The sequence below is a fragment of the Oncorhynchus clarkii genome, chromosome 6 (genome assembly GCF_045791955.1).
Source record: "Oncorhynchus clarkii lewisi isolate Uvic-CL-2024 chromosome 6, UVic_Ocla_1.0, whole genome shotgun sequence".
NCBI classification, from domain to species: domain Eukaryota; kingdom Metazoa; phylum Chordata; class Actinopteri; order Salmoniformes; family Salmonidae; genus Oncorhynchus; species Oncorhynchus clarkii.
The window spans coordinates 34,571,638-34,599,531 of NC_092152.1; the positions used below are offsets into that span (position 1 = coordinate 34,571,638).

Here is a 27,894-nt window from a genome sequence, read left to right on the forward strand (position 1 = left end):
AGCCCCCTTAAGTTAATTATTTGTAGCGCCACCTTTTGCTGCGATTACAGCTGTAAGTCGCTTGGGGTATGTCTCTATCAGTTTTGCACATCGAGAGACTGACATTTTTTCCCATTCCTCCTTGCAAAACAGCTCGAGCTCAGTGAGGTTGGATGGAGAGCATTTGTGAACAGCAGTTTTCAGTTCTTTCCACAGATTATCGATTGGATTCAGGTCTGGACTTTGACTTGGCCATTCTAACACCTGGATATGTTTATTTTTGAACCATTCCATTGTAGATTTTGCTTTATGTTTTGGATCATTGTCTTGTTGGAAGACAAATCTCCATCCCAGTCTCAGGTATTTTGCAGACTCCATCAGGTTTTCTTCCAGAATGGTCCTGTATTTGGCTCCATCCATCTTCCCTTCAATTTTAACCATCTTCCCTGTCCCTGCTGAAGAAAAGCAGGCACAAACCATGATGCTGCCACCACCATGTTTGACAGTGGGGATGGTGTGTTCAGCTGTGTTGCTTTTACGCCAAACATAACGTTTTGCATTGTTGCCAAAAGTTCAATTTTGGTTTCATCTGACCAGAGCACCTTCTTCCACATGTTTGGTGTGTCTCCCAGGTGGCTTGTGGCAAACTTTAAACGACACTTTTTATGGATATCTTTAAGAAATGGCTTTCTTCTTGCCACTCTTCCATAAAGGCCAGATTTGTGCAATATACGACTGATTGTTGTCCTATGGACAGAGTCTCCCACCTCAGCTGTAGATCTCTGCAGTTCATCCAGAGTGATCATGGGCCTCTTGGCTGCATCTCTGATCAGTCTTCTCCTTGTATGAGCTGAAAGTTTAGAGGGACGGCCAGGTCTTGGTAGATTTGCAGTGGTCGGATACTCCTTCCATTTCAATATTATCGCTTGCACAGTGCTCCTTGGGATGTTTAAAGCTTGGGAAATCCTTTTGTATCCAAATCCAGCTTTAAACTTCTTCACAACAGTATCTCGGACCTGCCTGTTGTGTTCCTTGTTCTTCATGATGCTTTCTGCGCTTTTAACGGACCTCTGAGACTATCACAGTGCAGGTGCATTTATACGGAGACTTGATTACACACAGGTGGATTGTATTTATCATCATTAGTCATTTAGGTCAACATTGGATCATTCAGAGATCCTCACTGAACTTCTGGAGAGAGTTTGCTGCACTGAAAGTAAAGGGGCTGAATAATTTTGCACGCCCAATTTTTCAGTTTTTGATTTGTTAAAAAAGTTTGAAATATCCAATAAATGTCGTTCCACTTCATGATTGTGTTCCACTTGTTGTTGATTCTTCACAAAAAAATACAGTTTTATATCTTTATGTTTGAAGCCTGAAATGTGGCAAAAGGTCGCAAAGTTCAAGGGGGCCGAATACTTTCGCAAGGCACTGTAGCTTTCATAATGGGAAAGGCAAGAGCAGCACCGTTGAAACAGATGACAATCCCAAGAATGGAACTTGCTGCAGCAGTACTAACAGTGCGTGTTGAAAGAATGCTAACTACAGAGCTACAGCTTACACAGGAGCAGTGGAGGCTCCTCAGAGGAGGAAGGGGAGGACCATCCTATACATTGTAAAACATTTAAAAAGTTATCCTTTTTAGGTAAATCTATACTAAATATAATCACGTCACCAAATAATTGATTAAAACACACTATTGTGCAATGAAGGTCTGCAGTAGCCTCAACAGCACTCGGTAGGGTAGCATCATGGTGTAGCCGGAGGACAGCTATCTTCCGTCCTCCTCTGGGTACATTGACTTCAATACAAAACCTAGGAGGCTCATGGTTCTCACCCCCTTCCATAGACTTACACGTTAATTATGACAGATTCCAGAGGACGTCCTCCAAACTTTCAGAGCTCCTGCAGCATGAATCAACATCTTGTCCACCCAATCAAAGGATCAGAGATCATAAGCTTAAGCATAAGCTAGCTAGCACTGCAGTGCATACAATCTGGTGTTTAGTTGACTCAAAGAGAGAGAAAGACAACAGTTTAACAGTTTTTAACAAATACATTCTTTCCAAAATGAAGAAGAGATAGAGATTGTCATTTTTTTCACATTCAGTTTCACTTACTTAGCTCGCAAATGCAGCTAGCTAGTTTAGCCTACTCAAACACCCTGCTCAAACAGAGGGATGCTATGTTAGCTAGCTGGCTATGACTATCCAACATAACACTGGAACTCTTCCAGGTCAAGGTAAGCTTTTGGTTTTATTAATTTGTTGCCACGGGGTCCGCTGGTGTAAGTGCTAAACTTCTTACTGACTGGACCCTAACTTTACGTATAGCGTACAGTGGGGCAAAAAAGTACTTAGTCAGCCACCAATTGTGCAAGTTCTCCCACTTAAAAAGATGAGAGAGGCCTGTAATTTTCATCATAGGTACACTTCAACTATGACAGACAAAATGAGAGAAAAAATCCAGAAAATCACATTGTAGGATTTTTAATGAATTTATTTGCAAATTATGGTGGAAAATAAATATTTGGTCACCTACAAACAAGCAAGATTTCTGGCTCTCACAGACCTGTAACTTCTTTAAGAGGCTCCTCTGTCCTCCACTCGTTACCTGTATTAATGGCACGTCTTGTTTTTTTTAAAGGTAAAGCTATGTTGATGAGGCCTTCTTCTCATCAGTTTTCACTTAAGATTTTATGACATGATTTATTCATGGTATGCTTGATTTTCCTTTGAAATTGGAAATGATTAAGCTAAGTTAGCAAAATTAGTCATATCTGTCAATAAACAATCATTGTCTCACAGGTGAATGTCCAGTATGAACACCATTTTGCTGCTTGGTTCATTATATCTTTGTCTGGCAGCTCCAGTAAGTCAAAATACACGATAACCCTTTGAATGTCTTTATCATATTCATCCGAATACCTTTTCCACAAATGTCTTTGCCATGAATCCATACTAGGCAAACAGGTTCCCTTTATCTCCAACTATTGGAGTACAGCCTCCTATCATAATCCTAGAGATCAGCTAGTACCCCGACTCTAGTCCCTACTCCAGTGCCAGAGACTCAAGAAGACGTTAACCCTTTACCAGCCACGAGGACACTCGACAAAGAGCCAGAAACTCATTGGAGAAAACCCTTGTAGCTACTGTTTAGTAATGGAACTAGTTTTAAAACAGTCTGACTTGCTTCTTATTAAATACATGACTTTTGTATTATCTATGGCGCTGTAATAACTAATCAGGTGTTGAACCGCTCAAGCTGTTGGGATTTGTTTGAGGTATCCATGCCTCAAGTATCTTTAAACATTTGTGCTTTTAAGGGTCATCTATCAGCTCTGTGTAATTACTTTTCTCTACAACTAAAACATGTATAACTTCTGCCATCATGAGAAAATATTTGTTGATATGAGTTTTGTATAATTTTTTTTCTAAAGTAACTGAATACCATTTTACTAACAGTAGAGAATAATCAGCCAACATGTGAATAAAGTCTTGGAAAACTGCTCTTACGTGGATAATGTTTATTCAAAAAGTAGAGAGAATCAAGACCAGAACAGAATTTAGACTTAATTTACAATAAAACTCAAATTACATAGTTAAAACATCAAGTTATACACATCCATTTACACAACCTGTACATACATTTCCCACCCCATAACATTTGCAATTAATTTCAAATAACTTAAATAGTTTTCTACTTAAAAGTGCAAATCCTTACACATGGATTTGAATAAGACCATGGCAATCCGGGATGTGGAGTTCACATCTTTTCTTGTGCAATGAACAATAATAATAATAACAATAATAATGTGTGAGTAGATAATTGTTCTCTTCCCATTAAACGTGTGTACTGGTAGAAGTATGTGGACACCCCTTCAAATTAGTGGATTTGGCTATTTCAGCCATACCCGTTGCTGACAGGTGTACAAAATCGAGCACACCACCATGCAATCTCCATAGACAAACACTACCGAGTTCCAAAAAGCCTCTGGAAGCAACATCAGCACAAGAACTGTTCATCGGGAGCTTCATGACATGGATTTCCATGGCCGAGCAGCCGCACGCACACAAGCCTAAAATTACCATGCGCATTGCCAAGCGTCGGCTGGAGTGGTGTAATGCTTGCCGCCATTGGACTCTGGAGCAGTAGAAATGCGTTCTCTGGATTGATAAATCAAGGCTTCACCATTTGTCAGTCCGACGGACTAATCTGGGTTCGGCAGATGCCAGGAGAACACTACCTGCCCGAATGCAGTGCCAACTATGAAGTTTGGTGGAAGGGGAAAAATGGTTCCAGTGAAGGCAAATCTTAATGCTACAGCATACAATGACATTCTAGATGATTCTGTGCTTTTTGCTTTGTGGCAACAGTTTGGGGAAGGACCTTTCTTGTTTCAGCATGACAATACCCCCATCCACAAAGCAAGGTCCATAGAGAAATGGTTTGTCGAGATTGGTGTGGTAGAACTTGACTAGCTTGCACAGAGCCCTGACCTCAAACCCATCGAACAACGTTGGGATGAATTGGAACCCCGACTGCAAGCCAGGCCTAATTGCCCAACCTCACTAATGCTTTTGTGGCTGCATAGAAGCAAGTCCCCGCAGCAATGTTCCAACATCTAGTGGAAAGCCTTCCCAGAGGAGTGGAGGCTGTTAAAGCAGCAAAGGTGGGGACCAACAACATATTAATGCCCATGATTTTGGAATGAGATGTTCGATGAGCAGGTGTCCACATACCTTTGGTCATGTATAGTATGTATGTATGCATGTAAGGATGGCTGGGGCAGGCCAGTATTACAGGGGTTACATACTCTGGTTGAAAACAACAGGGTTGAGAGAGGATTCTCCAAGTCACAAGGCATGATAAGGTGAGAATGGTAGCGAATTGTTAATATTCTGACACTGTAGGGCAGACGAGAGGGTGAATCTCTACAACCCTCTCCAGGGGTAGGTAGTGGGGAACCCACACACGCTATTGGGCTATACATGCGTCTGTCTATGCATGCAGCCAATGCAAAGGAAACCGAAAAACTATCACCACAAGCAGATAATATATTACAGTATACTTCATATGTCGCCTGAGCAGTCTACTGTTAACTCTACTGGACAAGAAGAATTGAACTGGAACTCAGGCTGTGAAGAAAATGTAAAAAAGGTTTAGACATTACAATAAAACAAAAAAGCACAGAGACAAAACACTAAAAAGCCTCAGTCTTGTGTGTTGTGGGTCAGGAGGACTGTGTGAGATTGGTCTGGTGGTGCAGGACTAAGACTTCTGCTCCGCTCCTGCAGCAGACGCGGCCGTACTCTCCGGCTTAAGGATCTGATAGGTGATGAGATACTCTGGGTAGGCCTGCAAACACACATGGGACAGAAGCCAATGAGAAGAGCAAATACACTGAACTAAAATATTAAACGCAACATGCAACAATTTTACAGATTTACAGTTCATATAAAGAATTCAGTCAATTGAATTAAATTAATTCTGCCCTAATCTATGGATTTCACATGACTGGAGAATATAGATATGCCTGTTGGTCACAGATGCCTTTAAAAAAAAAAGTAAGGAAGTGGATCAGAAAACCAGTCAGTTTCTGGCGTGACCACCATTTGCCTCTCCTTCACATCGAGTTGATCAGGCTGTTTATTGTGGCTGTGGAATGTTGTCCCACTTCAATGGCTGTGCAAAGTTGCTGGATATTGGCACGAACTGGAACACATTGTCTTACATACTGTCGTACACGTCGATCAAGAGCATCCGAATGGGCTGGCGTGTTTACATGTGGTCTGCGGTTTTGAGGCCTGTTAGACGTACTGCCAAATTCTTTATCATAAGCTGCCTCCAACATTGATTTAGAGAAATGAGCATACATACAGCTCTGGTGGCCATTCCTACATTAAGCATGCCAATTGCGCACTCCCTCAAATCTTTAGACACCTGTGGCATTGTGCTGTGTGACAAACTGCACATTGTAGAGTGGTCGTCTATTATCCCCAACACAAGGTGCACCTGTGTAATGATCATGCCGTTTAATCAGATCTTGATATGCCACACCTGTGAAGTGGATGGATATCTTGGCAAAGGAGAAACACTCACTAACAGGGATGTAAACAAATGTGTACAAAATATGTGAAACACCTTTTTGTTCTTATGGAAAATTTCAGGGAGATCTTATTTCAGCTCATGAAACATGGGATCAACACTTTACGTGTTGCGTTTATATTTTTGTTCAGTGTAATGGAGTACAGATTATTTTCCATTGTGGATGCTTTTTAGTCCAGGTCGAGGCTTAATCTGTGTCCATAATGTCTGGAATTGCCTTTGGGTATAATTAAAGTTGTATTGAATGGAGTTGAAATCTCACCTGCTCTCCTCTGTAGATGACATACTCTGCGTAGGCCAGGCCGTTGACGCTGGGCCGGCCAATCACAGAGTGATGTCCAGGGGGGGCGTGGGCCATCTTCATGGCACTGAACTGGAGGAAGGACTTCCCCAGGGTTACACGGCAGAATAACATCTGCCTGAAGGTCACAAAGAACAGGGAGAAGAGGCGTCAAATTGTTTCACAATTAACAAATCTCTGATGAAGGCCGGAATTGATTGATTAATTGATTGATTGATTGGGGGCACTAGTTTGGCAACAGTGGTATAGAATGCTCTCGAGTCATCAAGTGCTCTCTTTTCATGAGTTAGAGTAGTAAAGCCTTAAATGCACCTAAATGTGTTCTTTCTATAGATCATGTCTCACCTGTGGCACAGGTAACAGGAGCGGTCTTTGTGAGTGGGGCATCCGGTGCCGCCCCCGATGCCATAAACATACTGGTTACTCTTAGAGGAGTTCTCAGCAAAGTAGATCCCTGCTCCAAACATCCCTCCGATGTACGCATGCCGCTCGTCAAAACCTTTGTGGATGATGGCATTTATGAACGGAGAACCTGGAGAACCAAAAAACATGAAACAAGAACAATGTCAAATACGATTGAAATTGACATCGCTAAAAATAAATAAATGATAAACAGGGTTAACATTTATCCAGTGATGATCAGTTAAGACATTATTGCCATTAAGAAATAACAAGGAGCGTGGTAAATTTTTTTAAATAAAACTGGTTATAATATATGTCTTGTTACCATGGAAGAGCATGCGCTCATTGTGGTGGTTGTGGTTCTCGTCCGATATCTCCTTCTGGCGGTGTGTGTATCGCTCCCGCAGCTTCTTGTTGACCACCTTCTGGATCTGCATGGACACACAGACAGGAATCAACTAGAGAAGCAATAGTGAGGACTTCTAATATTCCTTCCTTTTCAGAAGATGGGATTGTTAACACTGCCCGAGTTCTTGAAACCATAGTGGATTCTTACCAACCAATAACTGTGATCAAGGGTAGTACCAAAGTAAAGATGTGTGTATTTCTAGCTCAAAGAGAGCCATCATATGAGCAAATGTAGATAGTAGAGTGTGTAGTACTGTAATTGAATGTAAAGCTGACCTTGATGATGTTGTATCTGCTGAACACCCCTCCTGCGTTCCCTCCATCCCGGTGTTCTCTGATGCTACTTTGCATCTTGAGCAGAGAGAAGAAAAAATAAAGTTAGTCTTAAAAAGCACAGGATTTCATTACATTTCTCCAAACATGGCACTCTTTCACCCCTGAGTAGAGTTGCAAAGGGAGGGTATATGATCAGAAACTATTAGAATTTTGGTAACCATCAAGGAATATATTATTTTTTTCCCGACGACATCTAGTGGCGTTTCCGGGTACTTCAGTCATCTCTGGCCCCCTGTTTAACATGTATTAAAAAACATTTCAATAAAGGAAAAACTGAATAACAAAGCAGTAAAACATCCTAAATATAAAACAATACACTTAATGAATACCATTGCTGTTAAATATGAGGGTTTCAGCATGAAATTGTAAAATAAATAAAACATTTTATAAAAATTTCAATATGACCTTGTTGTAAATGTTTTGGGGCAAAACTGGTTGCAATTGGGGGAAAAAAAGTCAATAGTTGGAAGGAAATAATGCAATTGTTGATTAGATGCTTACATTTTTGGGGGGCTATTTTCTAGGCTACACATATTAAACATTAATACTTTGACAGTACCAGTCAAATGTTTGGACACCTAATCATTCCAGGGTTGTCATTTATTTTCAACAAATGTTCTAACTTGTAGAATCATAGTGAAAACATCAAAACTATGAAATAACACATTATGAATCATGTAATAACCCCTCTTCCCCAAAAAGTGTTAAAAAAATCTTAATATATTTTCTAATTGAGATACTTCAAAGTACCCACCCTTTGCCTTGATGACAGCTTTGCACACTCTTGGCATTCTCTCAACCAGCTTCATGAGGTAGTCATCGGGAATGCATTTCACTTAACAGGTGTGCCTTGTTACAAATTTGTGGAATTTCTCGGTTGTGTTATGACAAGGTAGGGGGGTATACAGAAGATAGCCCTATTTGGTAAAATACCAAGTCCATATTATGTCAAGAACAGCTCAAATAAGCAAAGACAAACGACAGTCCATTGTGACTTTAAGAAATGAAGGTCAGTCAATGCGGGAAAATTTCAAGAACTTTGAAAGTTTCTTCAAGTGCAGTCGCAAAAATCTTCAAGCACTATGATGAAACTAGCTCTCATGAGGACCGCCACAGGAAAGGAAGACCCAGAGTTACCTCTGCTGCAGAGGACAAGTTCATTAGGGTTACCAGCCTCAGAAATTGCAGCCCATATAAATGCTTCAGAGTTCAAGTAAAAGACATCTCAACATCAACTGTTCAAATTTGAGATTTTCAGTTCCAACCGCCTTGTCTTTGTGAGACGCAGAGTAGGTGAATGGATGATCTCCGCATGTGGTTCCCACCGTGAAGCATGGAGGAGCAGGTGTGATGGTGCTTTGCTGGTGACACTCTCAGTGATTTATTTAGAATTCAAGGCACACTTAACCAGCATGGCTTCAACAGCATTCTGCAGCAATACGCCATCCTATCTGGTTTGCGCTTAGTGGGACTATCATTTGTTTTTCAACAGCAGAATGACCCAACACACCTCCAGGTTGTGTAAGGGCTATTTGACCCAGAAGGAGAGTGATGGAGTGCTGCATCAGATGACCTGGCCTCCACAATCACCCAATCTCAACCCAATTGAGATGGTTTGGAATAAGTTGAAGCGCAGAGAGAAGGAAAAGCAGCCAACAAGCGCTCAGCATATGTGGGAACCCCTTCAAGACTGTTGGAAAAGCAATTCAGGTGAAGCTGGTTGAGAGAATGCAAAGCTGTCAAAGGCAAAGAGCTGCTACTTTGAAGAATCTCAACTATAAAATATATTTTGATTTGTTTAACACTTATTTAGTTACTACATTATTCCATATGTGTTATTTCATAGTTTTGATCTCTTTATTTTGTAGAATAAGAATAATAAAAAAAACTGGAATGAGAAGGTGTCCAAACGTTTGACTGGTACTATATGTGTGTGTGTGTGTGTGTGTGTGTTAAATAACACAGAGTCAAAGGTTTGGACACACCTACTCAATCCAGGTTTTTTTCTTCATTATTATTCTACAAAATGCCAGGAGTAGGCTACCTGCCCCAATGCATAGTGCCAACTGTAAAGTTTGGTGGCTGATGAATAAACGGTCTGTGGCTATTTTTCATGATTCGGTCTAGGCCCCTTAGTTCCAGTGAAGGGAACTTATAACTTAATGCTACAGCATACAATTACATTCTAGATGACTTTGTGGCAACAGTTTGGGGAAGGCCCTTTCCTGTTTCAGCATGATAATGCCCCTTACACAAAGCAAGGTCCATACAGAAATGGTTTGTCGATCAGTGTGGAAGAACTTGACTGTCCTGCACAGAGCCCTGACCTCAACCCCATCGAACACCTTTTAGATTAATTGGAACACCGACTGCGAGCCAGGCCTAATCGCCCAACATCAGTACCCAACTTCACTAATGCTCTTATGGCTGAATGGAAGCAATGCAGCAATGTTTCAACATCTAGTGGAAAGCCTTCCCAGAAGAGTGGAGGCTGTTATAGCAGCAAAGGGGGGTGAAAATCCATATTAATGCCAAGGATTTTGGAATGAGATGTTCAACGAGCAGGTGTCCACATAATTTGTCAATCGCATTCCACACTGCCCTTTCCCACCTGGACAAAAAAGAACACCTCTGTGTTCAACACCATAGTGCTCTCAAAGCTCATCACTAAGCTAAGGACCCTGGGACTAAACACCTCCCTCTGCAACTGGATCCTTGACTTTTGCCCCCAAAGGGTAGGCAACCTCACACCTGCCAGGCTGATCCTCAACACTGGGGCCCCTCAGGGGTGAGTGCTTATTCCCCTCCTGTACTCGCCGTTCACCCACGACTGCAAGGCCAAGCACAACTCCAACACCATCATTAAGTTTGCTGACGACACAACAGTGGTAGGCCTGATCACCGACAACGACGTCACAGTGTATAGGGAGGAGGTCAGAGACCTGGCAGTATGGTGCCAAGACAACAACCTCTCCCTCATTGTGAGCAAGACAATGGAGATGCTAGTGGACAACAGGATAAGGAGGGCCGCTTAACATCAAAGGGGCTGTAGTGGAGAGTTTCAAGTTCCTTGGTGTCCACATCACCAACAAACTATCACAGTCGTGAAGAGGGTACATACAACGCCCCCTGTTCCCCCTCAGGAGACTGAAAAGATTTGGCATGGGTCCCCAGATCATCAAAAGGTTCTACAGCTGCACCATCGAGAACATCCTGACCGGTTGCATCACCGCCTGGTATGGCAACTGCTCAGCCTCCGACCACAAGGCACTACAGAGGGTAGTGCGTACAGCCCAATACATCACTGGGGCCAAGCTTCCTGCCATCCAGGACCTATATACTAGGCGGTTTCAGAGGAAGGCCCTAAGAATTGTCAAAGTCTCCAGGACCCAAGTCATAGACTGTTCTCTCTGCTACCAAACTGCAAGTGGAACCGGAGCGCCAAGTCTAGGTCCAAAAGTCTCCTTAACAGCTTCTATCACCAAGCTATAAGACAGCTGAACAATTAATCAAATGGCCACCCAGACTTTTTACATTGACCCCCACCCCCCTTTGTTTTTACACTGCTGCTACTCGCTGTGTATTATCTATGCATAGTCACTTTACACCTACCTACATGTACGAATTACCTCGACTAACCTGTACCCCCACAAATTGACTCGGTAACGGTACCCCCTGTATATAGCATCGTTTATGTTATGTAATAAATTTTTTAAAAACGTAATAAATAAACATAACTATTTCTTGAACTGCATTGTTTGTTAAGGGCTAGTAAATAAGCATTTAACAGTAAGCAAGCATTTCACAGTAAGAATTTTCAGCACGTGACAAATTACATTTCATTTGAGACACACACATCTGTCTGTACCCACCTCCTCCTCCACTGATTGGCCCTCTTTGTCGTCAGGGGCTAGATCGATGAGGACCGTGCCCTGGTTGGCACAGTGGAATGTCAGGTACGGGTTGGCACCTGGAGAACAAACAAAGCACCTGTTACACACTCATACTTGGTTATATATTGGGGTGGTTTTCCACCTATACTTTAAGGGCAAGTATACCAGACACATATTGGGCCTAATCCTGAACTACAAATAACTTTCAATAGAGAATCTCCATTCCAGGAATAGGAAGAAAAGTCTGGGAAGTATTTGATGCAACAATAAATGGGAAACATCACATTAGCGCCTCAGAGATTTCTCTGGGAATGTCCTGACCTTGTTGTCCCCCCAGCAGCCTCTCCACTCCCTTGATGAGTTTGTGTCGGTGGCCGTAAGCGTTGATCCCAATCTCCTTCAGTTCCTCGTGACCCATGTCAGCCAGCACATCCAGAGAGATCTGGGAAAGAACAGGACATTTCGTACAGAGCAGGGATCCTGAACTGTGACATGACAATAGCTACTCCAAGAGGGGCAAAGATTGATATTTTATCTGACTAATTAGAAGCCCTATTAAATTAAAAATGATAACATGAAACACAAATCAATGAACACTCACCTGTTCTCTCTCAAAGATTTCCCTTATATGCTCCAGACCCAAGCTCTTCAGGAACTGACCGATGTTCATGTCCAACATCGCCACTGGAATACAAACACCACAAGAGCAAATTCAGCATGTGAGTAAAATGACTGATTCATCTGTACTGACTAAGATTTCAACCATATTCAACCAAAACTAGTAGAATATCAGCTGCTTGCTAAAATACAGCTCAGTTTCGATCCAGGCTCTTCATCTATACTCACATTCCCCCTCCTTCCTGTCGGAGCCTGCGGCCCCGTCGGCCACTCCGGAGGTCCCTGCGGCCCCGAGCTCGTTGAGCGGCCCAGCCAGGTTGTCGATGCTGCTGGCTGCAGACAGGCAAGAGGGCGTGGAGGCTGGGGAGATGACCGAGCCGGCACTGACCACCGTGGCCTGGGGCTTGAAGCAGATGGGCAGGGCATCCGGGGGCATGGCATCCATCAGCAGGGCACGGATGTCATCAGCCTGAAAGAGGAGGGGGAAATAATTAGAGAGAGAAGTCATGGGTGAGAAGGGGCTCGAATTGTTGGCATAATCCCTAAAATAGAATAGGAGATATATATCTATCTATCTTCGGAAAGTATTCAGACTCGTTGACCTTTTCCACATCTTGTTACGTTACAGCCTTATTATAAAAAGGATTTATAAATTATTTGTATTTTTTTAATCACACCCATAATACCCCATAATGACAAAGCAAAAACAGGTTTAGAAATGTTTGCCAATTTATTACAAATATAAAACAGAAATAACTTATTTACATAAGTATTCAGAGCCTTTGTTATGATACTCGAAATTGAGCTCATGTGCATCCTGTTTCCATTGATCATCCTTGAGATGTTTCTACAACTTGATGATTCCACCTGTGATAAATTCAATTGATTGGACATGATTTGGAAAGGCCCACCTGTCTATATAAGGTCCCACAGTTGAAATTGCATGTCAGAGCAAAAACCAAGCCATGAGGTCGAAGAAATTGACCGTAGAGCTCCGAGACAGGATTGTGTCGAGGCACAGATCTGGAGAAGAGTACCAAAACATTTCTGCAGCATTGAAGGTCCCTAAGAACACAGTGGCCTCCATAATTCTTAAATGAAAGAAGTTTAGAACCACCAAGACTCTTCTTCGGGGGAGAAGGGACTTGGTCAGGGAGGTGACCAAGAACCCGATGGTCACTCTGACAGAGCTCCTCTGTGGAGATTGGAGAATCTTCCAGAAGGACAACCATCTTGCAGCACTCCACCAATCAGGCCTTTATGATAGAGTGGTCAGACGGAAGCCACTCCTCAGTAAAAGGCACATGACAGCCCGCTTGGAGTTTGCCAAAAGGCAGCTAAAGACTCTCAGACCATGAGAAACAAGATTCTCTGGTCTGATGAAACCAAGATTGAACGCTTTGGTCCTCACGTCTGGAGGAAACCTGGCACCATCCCTACAGTGAAGCATGGTGATGGCAGCATCATGCTGTGGGGATGGTTTTCAGCGGCAGGGACTGGAAGATTAGTCAGGATCGAGGCAAAGATGAACGGAGCAAAGTACAGAGAGATCCTTGATGAAAACCTGCTCCAGAGCACTCAGGACCTCAGACCTGGGCGAAGGTTCACATTCCAACAGGACAATGACCCTAAGCACACATGCAAGACAACGCAGGAGTGGCTTTGGGACAAGTCTCTGAATGTCCTTGAGTGGCCCAGCCAGAGCCCGGACTTAAACCTGATCAAACATCTATGGAGAGAGCTGAAAATAGCTGTGCAGCAACACTCCCCATCCAACCTGACCTTGAGAGGATCTGCAGAGGAGAATGGTAGAAACTCCCCAAATACAGGTGTACCAAGGTTGTAGCGTCATACCCAAGAAGACGAGGCTGTAATCACTGCCAAAGGTGCTTCAACAAAGTACTAAGTAAAGGGTCTTTCTAAAAAACAGTTTTTGCTTTGTCATTATGGGGTAATGCATGTAGATTGATGAGAAAAAAAATAATTAATCATAAAAAAAGAAGGCTGTAACCTTCCAAAATGTGGAAAAAGTCAAGGGGTTTAAATACTTTCCGAATGCACTGTAGATGGGGAAAAAATGGTAAGCATATCATAATTTACAGCAAAAAACACTTGATTTTGTGGCATTGCTAACTGCTTTAACAGTAGGGGAGCAAGACGTTTTACCGTAGCCAGGTCCAGTGCGGTCTGTCCCTCCTGGTTCTTCATGGTGGGGTCTGCTCCGTGGGCCAGCAGCAGAGCACACAGCTGGGTACGGCCCTTCTGAGCTGCTTCGTGGAGCGGGGTGAAGGCCCATTTATCTGTAGCGTTCACACATGTGTTGAACTTTATCAGAAGGGCAGCAATGTCCACGTGCTGTAAGAGAGAAAGAGGAAAGACAGGAGAGGAGTAGATGAGAGACAGCGGAGAGGAGCAGAGAAGATAGAAGTAGCAGATGAGCCACGAGAGGAGATCAGCAACACAATTTAATCATGACATGCCCAAAAACTGATGACATCCAAACTCTTACATATCTAAGCTTTCTACAAGGTCACTTTCACAGTGTGGGTGTTTTCTCCTGTCCTGTATGGTTTTCTAACCTAAACAATGCATACAATACCTTCTAAGAAATCCTCCAAGCTGTTACATATTTTAGGCCAGAAGGTCACAGGTTAGGTGTTTTGTATGCATCGTCTATGCTAAAAAAAAAAAAAAAAAAGTACAGCATGTACAATGGGTTCCAAGGCCTGATGTAGACTTGGCGCGAACTCACCCCATAGGAGGCAGCGTTGTGCAGGGGGATGAGGCCTCCTTTGTCCTGCGCATTGACGTCAGCCCCATGCTCCAGGAGATACTCCGCCACCTCCAGGTTGTTGTAGCCAGCTACAGGAGGGGAGAAACATGAAGGATGACAACATGAAAGATATTTCTGTAATGTGTCTAAGTAATAATATAGCTCCAAATGATCTAAATTCCCAGGGTTTGATGATCTGCCTGTCATAATTGTATGTAAGGAGATAAGTGTCTGTGTGTGGGTTCCACATTTGCTATTAAATGAACTGATTCCACTGCTTTGCTTGCTATTACGGGATTAGGCTGGGTAACTGTAAAGCACTGACAATTGCTAATGTAAAGTGTGCTTTATAAAAATATAAAATGGATTTGATTCCATGAATAGATTCTGAGGGCTGGTACGTCCAGTACCTGCGAGGTGCAGGGGGGTGGAGTTACGTCCCTGTGTGTCTCTACAGTTGATGTTCTCTGGGCTGCAGAGTTTCTGGACGCGGGCCAGACAGCCCTTCTTAGCAGCGTCCAGCAGCGCAGCGTCTCCTCTCAGCAGGTCCTGGATGTCCGTGTCGCCATCCTTCACCATGTCCAGAGGCATGTTACCATCACGGTTCTTCTTGGTGGGGTCCGCTCCATGCTGGAGAATCATCATAAATATACACTGAACAAAAATATAAAAACGCAACAAGCAACAATAAAAAATTAATTAGGCCCTAATCTATGGTTTTCACATGACTGGGAATACAGATATGCATCTGTTGGTAACAAATAGCTTAAAAAAAGGTAGGGGTGTGGATGTCTGGTATGACCACCATTTTATTGTGGCCTGTGGAATGTTGGCTCACTCCTCTTCAATGACTGTGAAGTGGTTGGGAACTGGAACACGCCATTGTACACATTGATCCAGAGCATCCCAAACATGCTCAATGGGTGAAATGTTTGGTGAGATGCAGGCCATGGAAGAACTGGGACATTTTCAGCAATCAGGAGTTGTGCACAGATCTTTGCAACATGGTTCATTGTTCATGCTGAATGAAGAGGTGATGGAGGTGGATGAAAGGCACGACAATGGGCCTCAGGACCTTGTCATGGTATGTCTGTGCATTCAAATTTCCAATCAATAAAATCAATTGTGTTCGTTATCCGTAGATTATGCCATACCATAACCCGACCACCACCATTGGGCACTCTGTTCACAACACTGAAATCAGCAAACCAGTCACCCACACGACACCACATCTATCATCTGCCAGGTAGTTGAAACTAGGATTCATTTGTGAAGAGCACAATTCTCCAGCATGCCAGTGGCCATCGAAGGTGAGTATTTGCCCACTGAAGTCGGTTTCGATGCCCAACTGCAGTCAAAAACAAATTGACACCTGTGGCATTGTGTTGTGTGAAAACTGCACATTTTAGAGTGGTCTTTGATTGTCTCCAGCACAAGGTACACCTGTGTAATGATCATGCTGTTTAATCACCTTCTTGATATGCCACACCTGTCTGGTGGATGGACTGTCTTGGCAAAGGAGAAATGCTCCCTAACAGGGATGCAAAACAAATGTGTACCAAACATTTGAGCGAAATACGTTTTTGGTACGCATGGAACATTTCTGGGATCTTTTTTTTCAGCTCATGACACATGGGACCAACACTTTACATGTTGTTAAGTATACATACACAAATCTCATAGTTTAATAGTTTGTTCTATTGTAGAAAATCTCATAGCTATACATATTTCCCTGTTTTGACTATATAAATGCCTCCTTGTAGCCTCAGGCCATTTGGTCCTGATCATTTCAGAAGAGGCACGGGAAGACGAACCTTGAGCAGCAGTTTGCAGATCTCGTATTTGCCCTTGGCGGCAGCCTCGTGGAGCGGGGTGAACTTCCAGAGGTCAGCTACGTTCACCGATGCCCCGTGTCTCACCAGCAGCTCAGCCACCTCATAGTGACCGTAGGAGCAGGCGTTGTGGAGGGGCACCAGACCACTGCAGGACATACAGAAGAGGCTGACTAGTTACACCACCGAAGGAACAGAGATCCTATAAATGATGTATTTCTAATCATTGAAAGTTTCAAGTACCGTGTGTATTTAATGCAAAATAAAATCCAATGATAAAGACTTATTCAAAACAGAATGAAAGCCTTTTTATGGACTATCTGATGCAAAAGCCACAGTCTTGTAAAAACAGACAGACCAAGATAATACATTACCATTTTAATCATTTAGCAGACGCTCTTATCCAGAGTGACTTACAGGAGCAATTAGGGTTAAATGTCTTGCTCAAGGAACGAGACAAGACCAGACATAATTTTCTTTGCTTGCCGGGCTCAGGGTTTCGAACCAGCAACCTTTCAGTTACTCGCCCAATGCTTTAACCGCTAGGCTACATTGTCCACCTAGGGTGGACTAGGAGGACGACACGTACCCTTTGTCTTTAGCATGTACGTCAGCTCCGTGATGTAGCAGGTACTCCACCACGGCCACACGGTTGTAGCCTGCAGCAAAGTGCAGAGGGGTAGAGTGACGACCCTCCAGGTCCCGACAGTTCACGTTCTGAGGAGTGCAGAGTTGCTACAACACACAGACAGAAGATCAAGCGTGAGAGGATTGAGGGAGACATCTTGGATTCGTGGTGGTATGTAGAGCATCGTTGATGCATGTAACGGGATTGAACTCACGAACCGGAGACAATGTAGCTGATCAGCTTACCTGCACAGTGTCCAAATCTCCAGCCTTGGCGGCTTCCAGAAACCGGTAGTCGACATCAGAGTTACGAGTTGGAATATTTTCTGTATGAAAGAGACCAACATTGTTAAATAACATACCGAGAGATAAAACATTTAAAAAAACACTAAGATGTATGAGCAACATATATCAATAGTTTCTCTATTATACATCTTGCTAACTTTCCAACATTGATTGGCATAGCCTAGAATTTAAGGCCATGCATCTGACATCCACACAAGCAACATTGTCAATCACAATGTAGATAGAAGAATATGAAAAATAATCTTTGTATTTAACCAAGACGCTCTACTGCTTTACCATTGAGGATCTGCTGCACGGCCTCGTTGCCCATCTGTGAGGCAGTAAAGCCCTGCAGGGAGACGATGGCCGGGTCGGCCCCGTAGCTCAGCAGTAGCTTGCATGTCTGGATGTGGCCCGCCAGGGCTGCCCTGTGGAGGGCTGTCTGCCCCAGGGTGTCCACCGCATTTACCTGGAGGGAGGGAGGGAGGGAGAGAGACGGACAGAGGGAAGAGCCAGTCACTCAAACAGCAACATACTCACAAGCTAAATATGATACATTTATTTCATGAAATATTTTGAGTCACGTTATCAGATAGAGGCTGGGAGCAAGTGAGAGAGAGAAAGGAGAGAAGAGAGCTAGATGAAAAGGTACATTAAATGATATGGTAATAGTGAGACCCTGCAGTGTTCACCTTGGCTCCATGTTTCTGCAGCACGTCCAGGATGTCGTTGTGTGCTCTCTCAGCCGCTACATGCAGAGTCGTCATGAAGCTACAGACAGGACGAGAGAGAGACAGAGACAACCATTCGTACCTCACTCAGGTGCTATATGAATGCATATGGCAGTGTTTCCAGACGGCGTGCAAAGGTCCCAAAATACATGGTCTCTGAGTTATAATGGTGTCTTACTCTTTGTTCTTCTCGTTGACGTTGGCACCTTTACGCAGTAGCAGCTCGGTCACCTGCTTCCGTTTGGGGTGAGGGGAAGCAACGGCACAGTGCTGAAACAGAGGGACAACTCCTTCCATGAATCCATCACATGGTTTATGCAAAATCCTTCAGGTTTTGTACTCGTTTTATAGTGGTCATCCTAGGTTATGCATGTCACACAAACGCGTTCTGATAGAGACATAATATTATGGCACCCCTGTCCCCTATATAGTGCTCAACTTTTGACCGCGGACCACTTTTCAAAAGTAGTGCACTAAAGGGAATAGTTTGCCATTTGGGACACATCCATAGCTGTATATTATGAGATAATGTTAGGTGTCAGCACTGTGACATTGAGCATTAGCCAGAAGGAGAATGGATCTCACCAGGGCTGTCTCGTTGGTCTGTGGGTGTTTGAAGCTAATGATCTCCAGAGCCAGAGTCTTCTTCACCTTGGCCATGTCTGCCTCCCGAGCTGCCTGGAGCAGCGAATGACCTTTAAACTCATCTGGATGGTAGAAAGAGGATATTGACATTAAATGTGAGAAGATATGAGTGCTCAGGCAGGCATTATCTTCAGTTTAGAAGGCGTGTGAGAGTGTGTGGTGTGCCGTCTATAATCTTTGTGAATAGGGAGTGATGTGTGTGTATATAAGTATGTTTTTCTTATTTGTTAACATGTATAAGGGGTGTGTGTGTGTGTATGCATGTCTCCCAGCAGAACTCACAGGTGAGCCGCTCTTTGAGTTCAGGGGTGGGGGCCAAGTCCACGGCACTCTTGCTGTGGCAATTGAGCAGGTTGGGGTCGGCCCCGTGGCTCAGCAGCAGAGAACACACCTCCACACGGTTCTTAGATGCGGCCTCGTGGAGAGGGGTGAACTGCCACAGGTCCATGGCATTCACACACGCTCCATGCTGTAAACACACAGATGAGTTAATCAGTCATTCTCCATCAATAAAAGCATTCGACATTCTAAAAGTCGAATTAAAGCGGGGTTTCAATAACAGGTCTATAGAACCCTTACCTTGAGAAGAAGCTCTGTGACCTCAAAGTGTCCATAGGAGCAGGCATTGTGAAGAGGGACCAGGCCACTGTATGACAAATATACAGCCTTTTAATTGAATGATCATCATTCATTTCAAGTTCTACAAATTAACATATTCTATCACCATGACAATATGGTTGACTTTCTCAGCTGTGAAAATGTCTGAGAATGGGTCAGACGAGAAAACAGGGTAATGGCTCCTAATATAATTCACTACTTTTAACCAGGGCCTATATGGCGTTTTTGCGATGCAGTCTATTTCAGAATTGTCTTACCCTTTGTCCTTGGCATGGACGTCTGCCCCGTGCTGCAGCAGTAGCTGGACGATGCGTACGCGGTTGTAACCAGCCGCCAGGTGCAGTGGGGTGGACTGGAAAAGAGGACATGTTATTAGACACACAGAGCTCAGAGTCAATGCACCTCAGAACACACTGCCTTTAGGGAGCCAGAGTGAGTGAGTGGCTGATTATGCTTGGAAGCAAACTGTATACACTAGGTGGTCTGTGTGTTTTCATTGCAGTCAAGGTAAATGGTGGAAGGATGCAAGCTCAGAAAGGCTCTAGTCCACCCCAAAACAACAACTAGTGCTTTTTGAAGTGGGATCGGTTTGATTATTAAAAAATAAATCTATTTATACATTAAATGCATTAAGAAATAATGACATTCAAATTATTTTAGGGCTTTTAATGGAAATTCCAAAGGCAAAAAAATAGTGAACATTCAATTGCCAGGTTCACTATGAGTATACATCAAGGGAATTACCATGAAATATTAAAATATCAGTTGTGTATGTTACTTAGTTATTTGATTACTTGATTTTTAATTCCTTAAAGTCATCGTCTCTGCTCAGGCAGTAGCAGCCAGACAATATTATTTCTGCGTTCTCCATACCGTACTGCCATTAGTCATCCTATTTAGCTCGGTTAGTCTGCCTAAGTAGGCTGCAGAGCAGTCTGACATTTTTTATTAGTTCTTCAAAGTAGATAAGGCATACTTCCACGAACTGTCTCTAACCCTCTCTCGTTCTGTTGTGTACATTCCTCCCTCATGCGGTGTGTGTGTATTTAAATCTAACGTAGCAGGCATAAAAGTGTATCTATCGCCATCCAAGATGGAAAGAACAGGCGCAATGGGTTATGGTCATTACCACATTCCTGAGCAGAACTAGGTTGAATATTTGCTTAATGAAAACTACAACTCCCTTCAGCCCAGCTTCCCACAGTTCTTGACTTGATTTCTCTTGTGAATTATTTGATTTCTCTCTAGAGAAACGGCAAGTTCGTCTCGCAAAAAACCTTAACCAAATGGAATTCAAGGAGTTTAATAGCCCCCCACCCCACAACACACAAAAAAGTGGTTAATCGCTTAGCACTAACAACTGCCCTATCTATGCAAGTCACACACTGACACGAGCTTACCTCTGAAAATAAAGGAGAAAAGGGAAATCTGACCTCCAACATACATCAAATTAATGTGAAATGTAAACATTGAGCTAGTCAAAACAGAGTTTGTCCCTCAACTACACCCCTTACAAAACATAACATACAGGTTGCTAAAAGGCTGGCTAAGGAAGGCTTGAATCTACTGTGTATTCATAAAAATGTTTGTGTATGCCCATTCCAAATCACATGATGCCTATGTGAACCAAGCATTACAACGTTAGTGTATGCAAAGCTGTGTCATAGATAACAGTTATCCACCCATGAGTCTACCAACAGTTGACCTTGCAGACAGAGAGGAAGAAACAGTAGCATTCATGCACTGGTATTAAGAAAAAATAAGACCACTGCACAACTCAGTTATAGTGCGGATGATCACTGAATCACCAGAACACGACAGATTAACCAAATCAAATCAGGGCCCGGTTTCCCAAAAGCATCTTAAGGCAATGAATGGTCTTCAGTTCTTTTGGGAAACCGGGCCCTGACTAATAATAGGATCATTCAGTGTTCGATGAAGGCAATCACAAGGAAAGAAATGCATTAATACAAAAAGCATGAGCAGCGACGACGGCACAGCACTTAAAGATGAGGAATTATTTGTTTCGTTTTTAACCAAGGAATGTGACCTAGTCAAGACTAGAAGAAGTGAGAAGTGGACAGTGACCAAATCACAAACAGTACAAGAACTGATTGACAAAATGCAGGTGGAGGCTTCCAGACATGCGCATATGATTATCAAAAAAAGGAAAGTCACAGGCCTACAATAAATAGAATGATTGAAGAGCAAGAAGTGATTGAAAGGGTGTAAAGCAGTTAGATAAAGGGATGCAGAAAGGAGGAGGGAGCACTCTGGAAAAGCAGGCAATGTGGAATTTGAGCTCCTTTCCAAATCCAACGAGCTGAGCGGCAGTGGCCTTAGAACCACCTTCCAACCTCCACCACATGCAGTAACACACACGACACCTGGGTTCAAATAGTAGGCACATCGGATTAATTTCAAATACTTTCAGAATTCGATTGAGACTGCCTGGAGTGTCAAATGGGCGTAGTTTACACTTTGGGGACTAGTCCTACTCCATCATTACTATTGCACCAGACAAGCTCAATCACGCACAGCTAAAGTATTTGAAAGAGAACAAATCGTATTTCAACCCAGGTCTGGCACACACACGCACACAAGCATTAGGGTGGGAAATATGAAAGTGACCAGTAGACCCAGGTCCATGATGTGCAATTATGAGTGAGAGCCAGCGTATTGGTCAAATAAAACACGGATTAAAGAAAAAATGTACATCACAAAAGTGCAACAATCAGGTGGCTGTTATCGAGAAACTTACCAGCATTTTTTGGGATGTTGACTGATCGACAATGTTGCCAGATTCACACAAAAAAACAAAACAAAACATTACAAAATTGTAGCATTTTTCTTTCACAGCAAGAGAGGATACTTCTAGCCTATCACCCTTTTAAAGTAATTGAAAAACACACCAGAATTATCACTTTATATAAATTCATAGTGAAACCAGGTACAATGAGTACACAGCTTAAGGGAAATGTGACTTCTCTCATGGCTTCTCAGAGGTATTCTTAATAAGGCAGCCAGGCTCCCTGGTTATCCCCTAAGGACAAATGGCCCAGTCATAAACCCAAATATGTTCCACCAACAAATCAGAGATGGAGGAGGAAAAGCTGCTATGATTAGATTTTTTTTTTTGGATTTCCTAAATGTCAGTTGAGAACAAGGTAATGTGCTTGGAAAACCTATATCAAAGAATATTGATTAGGATTTTAATGTAGCCACTTCAGGGACCTGGTTAGCCAGAGTGAAATATGATGGCAGAAAAATACTGCTCATCCTAGTCAATAGCCTCAAGAGTACACATTACTCATGATTACAAAAAGGAGACCAAGATATGGTTTCTTGCCAAATAGGAGATGTTTGACGAGGACTTCCCTATTTATGAGAATGCACTGGGGGTGAAAAACTGAATATTTAAAAACTGGTGCCAAACAGGAAAAGGGGTAAACAAAAAATATAAAAATCAAAAACAACCCAGTCCTACTCCACAATTACCAATGCAAAGTAGAGACTTCTGACTTTTCAAGTACACACTTTCCTCAGATTGAAGTTAATTGTCTAGTCATGACGCCCGAGTAGAGAAAGGAAGGCTCTGGTGAAGCACAATGCTCTTTGATCTAAACACTCACGCATCAACAGCTAAAAACAATAACGCAAAGATTTTTATAATCCTAAACAGGCACCCTATCTACAGTATGCCGACAAAGCCTGGCATGAGTCATGACAGCAAGTCAATGACAGTGACACAGTGTGCTAAAGGAGGCAGAATGCAATGATCTAAAATTTAATTCCCATAACATATACACTACATGATAGAATAGGAATGGACGTGGTTAATCATGACCTAATATTTTAGGCCTACATAAAGAAAAAGAGCTGAAAGCTTAGAGCTATTATATTCAATTAGAGCTCAAGATAACAGTTTTGTTAGGAATTAGGAAAATTCAATGGATATAGGGACAACTAGGTTATAGAAAACATTGGGTGTGCAGAAGACAGAGGATCAGTGTTTCTAGGGTTAGGGGTAATTGAGGGACCAAAATAAAAAAGTGAAAATATTTTTTGCCAATAAGTTAAGAGCCTTAGTCTTAACCACAGCAAAACATTTTTTACTTAACTTCTACACACAAGGGATGGTTGAACAGGGTGAGCCATGTTAATATACAATGAAACGGATTACATTTCGACTGATCACAGGAGCTAAAAATATTTTAGACAGATGGGCATCTTTTAGGTCAAATAGCAGAGAAATCCATGTTGATAGATAACCGTTAAAGGGATACTGAAGGATTTTGGCCATTTATCTTCTCTCCCAGAGTCAGATGAACACGTGGATACCATTACCATTTTTATGTCTCTGTGCAGTGTGAAAGATGTTGCTAACTAGCGTTAGCGCAATGGCTGGAAGTCTATGGTAATTGCTAGCATGCTAATAGATACCATAGACACAGATAGAACAATGAGACGGATATTTCACCAGATGTATAAATATGAAGCACCCGCTTGGTGTTTCCACTTAATACAAAATATAGTAGTGAGAGGAAGCCCAGAAGCCGGCAGAAGATGAAAGGAGATGGAGTTTGGCCAAATTTTAGCAAATTGTCTCATCGATGAAACATTTGATCTCAATACAGTTCTGTTGCCAAAACTACAATCTGTTATGAACAGAGTGGACTAAGTTTTGTAGACTTTACCCTTTGCCAAAGCTTAAAAAATTGCATTGTTTCAAAGGAATGCAAAGGTGAATTGAGTTATTACTCAGTGCACTTCACTGACTAGGCGTTACCTAAAGGAAATATTCAGACGCTTGCTAGAATGGGCCAGTAGGATCTCGCTAGCTCTTGCTTGGCTCTGCCCACCTCCTTGCTTGTTCTGCCCACTATGACTCATTTGGTCCTATTGGAAACGACAGGCTGTGGTCTATCTTGGTTTGGATATAAAAATATTTCCCACTGACTTCCAGACATAGCGCTAACGCTAGTTAGCATCTGCTCACAAAACTACATCTAACTTCCTTCATACTGGATGCAGAGACATAAAAATGGTATCCATTAGTGCATATGACTCTGGGGAAGCAGATAAATGGCTTCCTTGCCAAAATCCCAAGTATCCCTTTAAGTCAATACAGTAAATTGAGTCAAGCTTCCCCTGCTTAAATCCAATCCAATGACAAATCCTTTTCATATTATGCAGACTAGGATGAGATGGTGTTTTTAATCCCCACACAACAGTGACTTTGTTTTGGTAATTAGGCTGACAGAGTTTCTCCATACTTTTGTTGCCGTTGGTCACGCAAATCTTATGAACAAGTCAAGCATCTGCTACAATAGTATACAACATTAACAGAATGTGTGGGGATGGAAGGTTGCGATTGTGATATTTTACCTTGCGGCCATCACTGGCATGGCAGTTGACATTTAACGGGGTCAGTAGTGCCATCAGTTTCTCCTCGTTGCCACTCCTGTAGCACACAGATAACAGAGGAGAGACATTACATATGTTGTATTATAAAATGTGTAAAGATGTGACAGGTAACATAAAAATAGCACTGACCTTGCTGCTTCCAGGAGTTCATCCTTCTTGTACTCACCTGAATACAGCATAACAGGTTAGAACAGTACAAAGTCAAGACAAGCCATGATTCACATAAAAGGTTACAGTCCAGGTGGTTAAAGTTGCAGTCAAGTTAAAACAGAAAGACAACCTGGAACATACCCAACATAATGGAGGAGATAACTGACTGAAAGGGGATAGTTGTAGGAAACTCACCAGTGAGCACAGCCTTGGCAGAGGGGTCTGCCAGATCCAGGGCAGACTTGCCGTCCGTATTACGGATGTTGGGATCGGCGCCATGCTGGAGGAGCACTTTGTGAAGGAGACAGGAAACAGTTTCAATATTTTAATTCAATTATAGTCTTATACCTTTGAGTTTAGAGTACTTTAATTTAACTATAGTCATGCACCTAAGTACCCTTGTAGATGACATAAATTCAATATAGTCAACATAAACCTTGTTAATTTTGGAAAAGTTAACAGTGTTGAAAGAAACAAAATAGTATATTTGGGTGGAGAAATAAAGCACTGGGAGCAGCAATATTGTCTGGACCTCTCATTCATTTATCACAGTATAAAAATAGAAAAAGGGCCCATCACAGGTTTAGGATGTGCATGTCACCCTCATTATATTCAAAGACAAAACAAAACAGACCATCATCATGGTAATCCATCCTTACCGATGCACACATCAATCTTGCCTTTGATGGCTGCCTCGTGCAGAGGTGTGTAGTTCCAGTTGTCCCGTGCATTGGGGTCTGCACCTTGGCACAGCAGGAGACTGACCACCTCGGCATGGCCAAAGGAGCAGGCGTTGTGAAGGGGAATGAGACCACCGTCGTCTCTAGCATGCACATTAGCTCCAGTCTGTAAAAGGTGCTCAACCACATCCTTTCGTCCAAAACCTGACATGGCAACAGACAAAACCTGGTCAGTGAATACAAGTTAAGTTTTATTAGGTGTATGTAAAGGAGACACGTGGTATGCACGTCCAACTAAATGCTTACTTGCAGGTTCCTTCGACAATGCAACAACAATAAGAAATAAAGATAAGAATATCAACATAAAGTAAATGGCTCAGTAGAACAGAATAAACATTTTAGCATAAGTACAATACAGGAAGGCACAATTTATAAGGCAGCAGGTAGCCTAGGGGTTAAGAGGTTGGGCCAGTAACCGAAAGGTTGCTGTGTAGAATCACCGAGCTAACTGTTCCTCCTGTAAGTCATTTTGGGTAAAAGCATCCAAATGTATAGGAGGGGGTGACCTTTTGCCTAAATGGTAAAGTAATGTCACTTCTACAAAAGAAAACTAACAAAAATACAGAGAGCAAAATATCAACAACCTAAACTACTCTTTTTTGCAGATCCTCTAGAATGTCAAAACGGGGTGTGCACAATTTTGTCCAAGCCCTGCAGTCCGGATTCCATAAATCAGCTGGTAACCAACCATTGCTTTGCTGAACAGGGGTGTGTTAGTAATGGGGGTCGCCAATGATTAAATGTATTAACATCCATGGAACAACACATCCGTGAATTTTTGATTACACTTAGTAAGTAGTTAGCAGCTACGAGGGATGAGTTAGATTTGAGGCCTTCTGTCCCCATCGGTCGGTGTGCCAAACTGTTTTTAGCGTTATAGTTTGCTAGCCGTTTTCGATGGGCCTTGGTCTTGGCAAACTAGCCAGATAGTTAACGTTAGCGAATAAAAATATGAACATGTATTGTTAACTAATAACTAGAGAGCCATTCCCGTCGTGACAACTACAGATTGTTATATTTTAGCACGCACAAGTAAGGCGAAGTGCGAAAACACGTCAACGATCCAGCTCGCGCTGACAACAAAAACAAAGCTTGCTAGCGCTTAGCTAACCTGCAGCGAAATGTAGAGGGGTAGATTTTCGCCCGGCCATGTCCTTCGCATTCACATTCACCGAGTCTACAAGTCTCTTCACACGGGATACATCTCCATTCCGACAGGCCTCAAATAGATCCCTGAAAGCTCCACCGATCCCGCTACTGCCGTCGCCGGGGCTCGTGCCGCCTGAACCGGGGCTCGAGACAATACTACTCTCCCCGCCGGAGGTTGTTGTGGTCGGGCTTGTGCTGCTCCCAGTGCTGAGGGCCGGGGCTGGAAGATCCGGAGAGCCCGAAGGATTCTCCATGCCTGCGCTGCATCCACGCTCACCATCCGGGGGCACTGACGTCGCTGCCACAATATCAATTGGCAGAGAGTCCGGAGGACTTCCAGAAAGAGAACTGTTTCGTGGCGGAGATTGCAGGTTACCCAGCTGTTGTTGCTGCGATGAGCGACGAGACACCGCCATTTTCGCAGCAGCTCACTGGAAACAAAAACAGCCTTTTTCTTATTTTTCTTCAGTGGGATTTATCGGCGGATGGCATCCAACGTTATGGTGCATTACCGCCACCTACTGTACTGGAGTGTGGGCCAGCGACAGGGAGAAACTAAATCCTACCTGTCAGCCCCGTTGCTCTTAATAAAACATATACAATATTTGAGACTATATCTAATGACGTTCAACTCAATATACCCTTTAAACTAATTTCCTGTATCCCCTTCTCTCTCATACTAGAGCTCAACCTCTCTCTTCCCCCCGATATTGCCCACACTATAGCAATACATGCTCCACGGTTTCTGTTTCCTGGCAATAATCACACTTTCCTGTTAGATACTTTCCTATCACATTTAAGGTTTTATTCAACTGGCTGTATACCACCCTTAATCTTGTAAAATTAGCCTCCTCTCTTCTGTCCCTTCCTGC

The 27,894-nt window shown here is 42.9% G+C and overlaps 1 protein-coding gene across 1 annotated transcript; it reads right to left on the reverse strand.

The window, feature by feature from the left end:
* Positions 1 to 3,490: 3,490 nt before the first annotated feature.
* On the reverse strand, positions 3,491 to 27,492 carry LOC139411054 (poly [ADP-ribose] polymerase tankyrase-1-like). The gene is made up of 28 exons (XM_071156849.1): positions 26,985 to 27,492; positions 25,793 to 26,017; positions 25,329 to 25,424; positions 25,113 to 25,149; positions 24,945 to 25,020; positions 22,318 to 22,338; positions 19,814 to 19,908; positions 19,518 to 19,584; positions 19,221 to 19,407; positions 18,879 to 19,000; positions 18,472 to 18,563; positions 18,255 to 18,333; positions 17,860 to 18,031; positions 17,524 to 17,603; positions 17,240 to 17,385; positions 16,633 to 16,798; positions 15,229 to 15,448; positions 14,798 to 14,907; positions 14,212 to 14,400; positions 12,274 to 12,514; positions 12,029 to 12,111; positions 11,749 to 11,869; positions 11,407 to 11,504; positions 7,475 to 7,549; positions 7,116 to 7,221; positions 6,734 to 6,920; positions 6,350 to 6,506; positions 3,491 to 5,337 (listed from the first exon to the last, which is right to left on the reverse strand). Exons 1-28 carry the CDS (start codon positions 27,436 to 27,438, stop codon positions 5,251 to 5,253), a joined length of 3,789 nt encoding a protein of 1,262 aa, XP_071012950.1. The 5' UTR covers positions 27,439 to 27,492; the 3' UTR covers positions 3,491 to 5,250.
* Positions 27,493 to 27,894: the final 402 nt, after the last annotated feature.